This window comes from Naumovozyma castellii, chromosome 7, assembly GCF_000237345.1.
Source record: "Naumovozyma castellii chromosome 7, complete genome".
In the NCBI taxonomy this organism is placed as follows: Eukaryota; Fungi; Ascomycota; class Saccharomycetes; order Saccharomycetales; family Saccharomycetaceae; genus Naumovozyma; species Naumovozyma castellii.
The window spans coordinates 325,697-333,920 of NC_016497.1; the positions used below are offsets into that span (position 1 = coordinate 325,697).

The 8,224-nt window shown below is 35.9% G+C and overlaps 3 protein-coding genes across 3 annotated transcripts; 2 read left to right on the forward strand and 1 right to left on the reverse strand.

Moving 5' to 3' along the window:
• Positions 1 to 1,177: 1,177 nt before the first annotated feature.
• IPI3 (chromatin-binding/pre-rRNA-processing protein IPI3) lies at positions 1,178 to 2,824 on the reverse strand (the record flags this gene model as incomplete). Its single annotated transcript, XM_003677375.1, has 1 exon — positions 1,178 to 2,824. The coding sequence occupies one exon, from the start codon at positions 2,822 to 2,824 to the stop codon at positions 1,178 to 1,180; it is 1,647 nt and encodes a 548-aa protein (XP_003677423.1).
• Positions 2,825 to 3,460: 636 nt separating this feature from the next.
• Positions 3,461 to 3,898, forward strand: NCAS0G01840 (uncharacterized protein; the record flags this gene model as incomplete). Its single annotated transcript, XM_003677376.1, has 1 exon — positions 3,461 to 3,898. The coding sequence occupies one exon, from the start codon at positions 3,461 to 3,463 to the stop codon at positions 3,896 to 3,898; it is 438 nt and encodes a 145-aa protein (XP_003677424.1).
• A 600-nt stretch (positions 3,899 to 4,498) lies between these two features.
• Positions 4,499 to 5,512, forward strand: NCAS0G01850 (uncharacterized protein; the record flags this gene model as incomplete). Its single annotated transcript, XM_003677377.1, has 1 exon — positions 4,499 to 5,512. One exon carries the CDS (start codon positions 4,499 to 4,501, stop codon positions 5,510 to 5,512), a length of 1,014 nt encoding a protein of 337 aa, XP_003677425.1.
• Between the last annotated feature and the right edge of the window lie 2,712 nt (positions 5,513 to 8,224).

The window sequence follows — 8,224 nt, forward strand, 5'->3', positions numbered from 1 at the left end:
TCAAAAATAAAAATAAAATGAGTGTATCTATTAATAACGGAAGAAGAAATAAAAGGTGGTTTTTGTTTCGTTAACGGTGTTAAATTAGATCTGGTATTCTTGATATTGCAGTAATGTGAACTCCTAGATGTCTCTTATAAGTAATATGATAAAGTTAATATATCTAGTCCAGCCAGAGAGAAGAAAGCAATTGTGAATTGGTAGATGTTAGTCGAGACGTCAAACTTGTTAATTGCTCGACCAGAGAATATTGAAAGTTTCAACCAGGTGACTATTACGTATTGTCCGTTTCTTAGTTTCTTCTTATCGATCGATTGTGCGATCTTACGTAATTGGAGGAATACATCGTTCATAACGGCTATTTACTTGCGATTGATATATCTTCCTTTTTGTTTCCCATACGTTTCGTATTTCGAAATGTTCGCGCTGGGAAAAACAGATTATGGAGTCCCATCGGGATTTTGAAACTTCACAACGGTCCAAACTCATTTGGGCGCTTATTTATTCGAATATCGCCATCGATCATATCTTATTACAGTTGTAATTGGATCAATGGGTTTTTGTTACCTAAGTGAATGCCAAGCATATCAACTAATTCTACGGCCTGAATTTTCTTTATTTAAATAGCTGGGGTAGATTCTGTTCAATTATTGATTTAGCACTATATCTTAGCACGTACGACATCTTTCAAGCTATATTTACCGTTTTCTTAATTAAGTAGTTTAGAAGGAAAACTCTACAAACAAATACAGCAGACATGAAAGATTTAAATAGAACAGAAGATGCTTTCACACATTCGTATTACTTTTCATCTCTTCAAAACATACCATACAACGCATAATTAGATCCTAGGATGTCAGAAAAAAAGATATATGGATAATATGTATGATTCTCTGAAGCATTAAAGGGTGCAATTGCCATGAACGATAAGACTCCCTAAAAAGTGAAAAAGTAATGGAAGACAAGCTTTTTCTATTCAGAAAACATTTGTTTGACTTAAGATTAAACACTTAAGTGTCAATAAGGTAAAAGAGTAAAAAAGAGAATAACTCCTCTTCTGGTAAAAACTAAGATCAAACGCTTGCTTGATTTTTTTTTCGTATTAGCATTTTATTTTATTTTAGGTAATGCTATACGTTATATACAGAGAGAAAATAATGTATGTTCTATAAGTAAGTTACTTCTTGGTCAGTTGTTCATGTTCTTCATACAACTTTTCATGCATGGTTCTTAATTCTTTGTAAGCATTTGTTAAGGCTTCGACATTATCTTTCAATTCTGATATTTCCTTATCCTTAGAGGATTCATCCACTATTATCTTCTTATCTTGAGCAGTTGATGGAAGCTCCACTTTAACATCGCTGACCATTCCAGTGCTCTTTGTGAAAATAAATTCTTGAGATTTCAAATTATCTAAATATTGGTCGAAATTAGATAATGGATTACTTATTTCGCCGCTATTCACTGTTTCACCCACTTGGAACCAAATATCGTGTAATTGACCATGTTCATTCTTATCATAAATGACTCTTTGTAAACTTGGAATCTTTAAAGCATTTGACGAGTGAGCGGAACTGGATTTGGAAGTGATTCCAACCAGTTGATTCTTGTTATCATTGAATTGAATATCATGCAATATGTTAGTAACGGGTCCATTGGATACTTGACCCGTCGTTAGAGATTGTAAAGTCTTTAAAATTTGCTTGGAGAAAATTTCTGTTATGGATACTCTCCCCATGGAATCACCAATGATTAATATAGTTCCATCCATTGATATTTCCAATTTGGTCACATGCAGATCTGCAATTCTTTGCATCAACAATTGACCCATAGAGTACAACGCCGTGGCATCTTGTTGTTCCTGGAGAGAGTTTTCCACTAATGAGAATATTCTTGTTTTATCATCTTCACCACTTGCTTGGATCAAATTTATAATTTTCTTGTTTCCCTTCAAAGAGTAGAATAAATCTAGGGAGAAGCAACCATCATTTGTACCCAAGTAACAAACTCTATCAGCAGGGTCCAAACAGATTGATGTGATGGGGAACGGTAGTGAGAATGTGGCAATCAATTTTGGTTTACTTAACGTTTCATCATCATTGTTATTATTATTATCCTTCTTCCTTGATGCCTTGGTAGCCATCATTCTTAGGTTATAACATCTAATTGTAGAATCCTTTGAAGCGGTAAACAATTTAATAGAAGAATTGGCTAAAAATTGACCTCTAGAGGAAGATACTTGGAAATCTGTAACGGGTAACGTATGGTCATGTAGGATAGCGATGGGTTTAGGATCTTCAGATGATACCAAATCCATAGTTTGCCAAATAATAACACGAGAATCCGCCCCTGATGTGATTATATATTTCCCCTGCATTATTGATTTTATCTTTGTTATACTCTGATAATGAGCCATTGGTTTCACATTCAATAGGATCCCTGAGTTCAATTCCCATACGTACAACTTCCCTGATTCTGTGGTAGCTAACAACAGATAAGGTAAGTTAAATTCTGGCAACTTATGTAGGGAGCCGCCGATCTGTGTGGTTGCGGATACGGTATTATGGTTGACTACTTCTAAACATGTCACTGGTTCAGGTAGGGGCAATCTCTGCTCGATGGATTCTCTCTTGTGTGGTCCCGATATGTTATAGACGTTGATTAATGCCTTTTGTGCCTGTGCTACAAATAAATACTTGTTACCAACTTGAACGGCACTGTTGGGCGCACTCACTGTACACTGTCTCAAATTTGATTGTTCAAAGGAGTGGATATTGGTAATGGTACCTGCTGTGGTGGTAGTAAATATGATTTGTTCGTCCATGGATGTAGGTTACTATGTTGTTGTGTTGAGATCTTTGACGTGATATGTACACTGCTATTGTATGTTACTATAACCATAATAAAAAATTGCGATGAGGTGAGATGAGATGGGAAAATTTTTCAAGACGGTTTCTGGGTTACCCGCTGCCCAGCACTGATGATTACGTTATCTATCTTAACAGGGCATTGCCTCCGGACACCGCGGCCAGAACCAAATGCAAAAGATAGGGCTAGAAAAGACTGAGCTGTCTAATAATTCCTTATGTAAGCGAGCGAAACCCACGGAGTCTTTGTGAACTGACTCGTCGGATCCACGGTCCGTGGAGCAAGTGTGGCTTCAACGACTTTATTTTGTTCGCCGCGGACTTTCTGACAAATTTTCACTCCACCTGCTCTTGTTTAATTACATTACATAAGTTACACACTTTTCAAGAGGTGACACATTAGTCAACAACTCTCTCAGGGACCTCAATGGTGGCTCTTATTGTCTAGCGCTACCATCGATATATAAACCATCGACATCCTCATCTCTTGCCCATCACTTCTTATTTTCTCTTTCATATATACAAATAAAATCAACATAAATCAATACCACGAGTATTACATCCACCAATTATTCAACACAACTAACACGAAAATGTCATACTCAAACCAAGAATTGCAAAGTTATACAAACTCACAAGAAGATGAACAAGAGGAGCTCTTCCCTCTATCAATCGCAAACCACTCTATATTGTCAAATTCCGTGGAAAGTAGGAAAAGCGACAGCGACAGCGATATCTTCTTTTCATTTGAAGACAATATGCTACTAAATTCACCACTACTATTATCTCCAACACTATACTCTCAAGATGCTAAGATGGAAGAGCAACTTTTTGAACTACCGACAAATTATAATGAGGATGATGATTTCATCTTCTCTTTGGATAACGAAAATTCCAATGTCTCCGCAAACGTTTCAGAACAGGTTCCAAGATTATTCAATGACAATGGAAAAAATTCATTGATAGCGAATCTGGATGACTACACAAATATCGCACAACAAAATTACAGAGTTTGGTTGTCATCTGTATGAACAACCCTAACTGCATAACCTCACGAAACCGGACAAAAAATCATATTATCATGTCATATAAATACATAAATCTACTTTATATATTTCTCTAATCAAATATTCCAATTGCATTTAAAAAAAAATTGAACGTTCCATTCTCGTCTCCGAAGAAAAATAACGTAGCGTTCATGCTCAATATCGGGAAAAATACCACATACAAATAACTATCACCATTGTAAGGAACATATAATGTGGTAAACTGGTTTAGGCTTTTTTCTAAGTACAGATAACCTTAAGATCATTCAGTTCTTCATGCCGTTGCGTGTGTTTTTTGTTAGTGTTGCTAGACACTATCACATTGAATCAACTAAAACACAAAATATCTGCAAGAGGAAAGACACAGTTTCTCGACAGAGAGTTTGATGTCAGATCGCAGTTGCTATTTACCAAGCCATAACAAAAGAACACGGCTACTAATTTTCTATCAACAATAATTCGTAATTTCCCAACCCCGAAAAAAAAAGTCCGAGCTGACAAAAAAGTGAAATATATTCCAGAAAAGGTAAGCCATCAACGTCCCTTTACAGTACATGCAATTGTTAAAAGGGTGGGGTATCTACAATGGATTTTGAGTGTGATAACGGGTTAAGGTTAACAAGGTATTTGGATGAGAACCTTACTCTGACTCAAAAGGTTTTGAAGAAGTCAAAGTATTCTCTTCTTCACCATATCCCATCACTAGGTTTCCGGAAGAAATTGAGAAGGATTTTTAGGACAGGCCTTTGGAGGGTCGATGAACCAATGCTGTTTTACGTCTCCCAAACTACTGGTCAACAAAGATTTTGGGATCACATTCTGACGTTGTACACGAACGATGATCCATCTTGTTTGGATATGTCACCAGAGGAGGAACAGCACATGGAATCTTTATTCGATAGAGAGACTCCCATTCTTTCATTATATGGACTGGATTCTTTACAAGAGAGCATGTTCATTTCATGCTACATACCAGAAGGATGCAGAGATATTTTTAGATGGGCCGATTCAGACTGTTATGAAGCTATTTTCAAGTCGTCTAATACCTCGGTACGTAAAACCATTTATCCAAGACGAACATTTTTGAAACGGTACTATCCGCCCTGGCTGACTAACTGTCTCCCAGCATCCTCATATTCAAATGTTCCATTCCCAGTATTTTTCTTTAAATGTCAGAAAAAAACTGCAGTCCTTTACCGAGACCTTCTGTTAGTGTATAGACGGAGGGCAATAGTTCGTGGGCTTGAACCTACGATAGGCAATATTATCGATATATTTCGTAACCCACCTTATGAGATTCTAATTTATTTTTCGAAAGATGGAAATATCCAGTACATGCCAGTTTATCACGATAACGATGTGACAGTGCCAGAAATTGAATGCTACCAGAAGGTCTTTCTATGGAAGTTGGACATGATGACGAGGAGAAAGACAGGGGGCATTCTTGGCTTTATAGAAAGTTGCCGCAGCAAGAAGTATGAATTTGGTTTGGAGTGCTTGAACTTTGCGACATTTGAGGAGTTCACCAAACGTTTCGATTGTGTTAGCCCTGAGAGTGTTGTTCTTGATAGCATTTTCACTGACTCTGACATCCTCTAGAAAGATATACGTCTGAAGAGGCCTCACATCTGGTAATCCTCATTGTTAGGAATATTTCTAGTTTCTTTATATTGATTGTTTGTCTCAGAAGCACCCACACTTTACTTATTACTGGTGGATTCTCAATTTCCACTATTGAAAATATTATTACATAGTTATAAATAAAAAAATAGTGGTACTTACATATTTAGTCTTGTCACATGTCTTGGGGCGGTTCTCAGTTTTTTTACTAGTATATTCTATTCGTTTCCAAGTGCTGGCATATCAGTCAAATCTGTATTAACCCAGCATATTACCACATTATCTCACAATTCATATGCTCTTAGTTTCATTCAAAGAGAAAAAACGGCCTCATTGGTTTCTGCTTTTGAGATATATCTTAACGTTTTTAGGTGCCGGTCCTATCCCAAAGCTCACTTTTACATTCCAATTTAGGATCAGGCAAAGCTTGATTCAACACATATATTTCCTCTTCCATTTATTTATTTCTTAGTTTATACTTGTCATTGCCTCATAATCTTCTCTTATTGTCGTATGTCCTAGTGCATTTCAAAATATTTTTACTTATCGGTCTCATTTTAAAATGTTTTCTTAGAGCTGGTGCATCGGTCAAACTTGTATTGCAACACCCACTTTGGCTCTACAGAGATTTTTCCCTTGTCGTAGCTAATGTCAAAACTCTCCCTCCATTGTCACTTCCTTCCTTTGTTGACATCACATTTCCTGATAATAATATGAATAAAAATAGATACTTCATTATGAACAATGAGATTTATGAAATGTGCAACCATAACGATAGATCAAATTTCTCTCTAGTGACACACTCACCTTCCCCTGCTACCAGCATTCTAGTAAAGAGAATATCCCTGCAAGGCATTACTGAAGAAAACAAAGAGACAGTCATCACCAACTTTAATAATCGTTTTTGTCTCAGGGTTAAGTCCATTATAATCCGCAATGTAAATTTAACCCCCAACTTACTTTTAAATTAAGAATGGAGATGTTGTGAGTTATATATAAGTCATAAATACCTCCAACTTGGGATTTATCAATCCTTCATTAATCGATATCAGAATACACTTCTCCTTTACGTTAGAAAACCATTCCTTATTGAGACACAGTCTTGGCGGCTATCTTTTAAGGGAATGTTTTATAGATGGGGAAAAGGGAAAAAAACTAATTAAAAGTGTGATATCAAAATTGAAAGAATATACTGAAGAAGAACTTAATCACGATGTTCGGGTTACATGCAAACTCACCTTAGAACTCACTGATGATAGTATAACATACTTCTGTCAGGTAATCAAAAAAGGGAAAAAAAATGGTGGAAGTACTAAGAATTAAATCACATTTTAATAAGGCAGTCTTGAAGAAAATCAGCGGCAGGTTTTTCTTCTGGAAGAGATTTCCAGAAATAAAGAAGGGTGAGGAACTGTCGCTAAGATATATTGAGAAATTTGAAATAGACATGTACAAAGAAATTAACGGATTCTCTAAGATGCTTTTAATCCAATATTGGTTAAGAATAATTAATTGGGTATTATTGATCGTTCAATATATTTTGGCTGGCCTATTACTACGCCATGTGCCTCTGGGAGGTTTTGGATGGGGTGCATGGTCAGTGCTATCACTAGGTGTACTCTTCATACGCCCAATAACTGAAAGGATATTTTTTAAGAAGCTTGACCCCCAAATGGTTTCTACCTACAGGGAAACCTTTTGGTTAAAAACATGGGAGCAAAGGTAACAATAAGAGTAACAATCCCTAATTGAAAAATTTTACCCGGTATTGCATTGAAAGCATCTTGGAAAATCCATTAAAGTCTTTGTACAGGTCAACTTCAAATTTTTGAATATATCTTAACGACAGTTCTAGGGTGATTTTGCATGCAACCCGGATATCATGGTTAATTTTTTCTTCTGTATATTCATGCAATTTTGATATCACACTTTTAATTAGTTTTGTCCCTTTGTTTTCGTGATCAAAACAATCCGAAATATAATAGCTAAGATTTTCAAAAAAAGATGGTCTTCTAACGTAAAGAAAATTGTTTCTCGGTACTGATTAATGAGGCATTGACAAATCCCATGGTGAGGGTATTCTCAAATTATAACTAACTCATAACATTTCCATTCTTTATTTTTAGGTAAGTTGGGAGTGAAATCCTCATTGCTGATTATAATGGGACTAACCCCAAGATAAGAACCATTATTAAAATTGGTGATGACTGTCTCTTTGTTTTCTTCAGTAATGCCTTGCAGGGATATTCTCTTTACTAGAATGCTGGTAGCAGGGGAAGGTGAGTGTGTCACTAAAGAGAAATTAGAGCTTTCATTTTGGTTGGACATTTCATAAATTTCGTTGTTCATAATGACGTATCTGTTTTGGTTGGTAGTGTTATCAGAAACTGCGTTGTCAATAATCTTAGTTTATCCACACCAACTGATTGTAAAAACAACTGGAAAGGATAGAAGTATTGTATGAAACAAAACATGAATATAACAGTCTTTTATAGTTTGTGTCAACTACAAAAATCGGCTTATATAGCCAACTTTGTTTTTTTCTGTCATTAGTGGCGTCAATGGCCTATTAATATCAGACAAATTCTAACTTTATCTAAATACTTTACCTGCGGTGTCTGAATGCTGTGACCTTTCTTTTTATTTAAAATACTCTGCTTCTAGCGACATGTTGGTCTTTTGGAAGTGGCA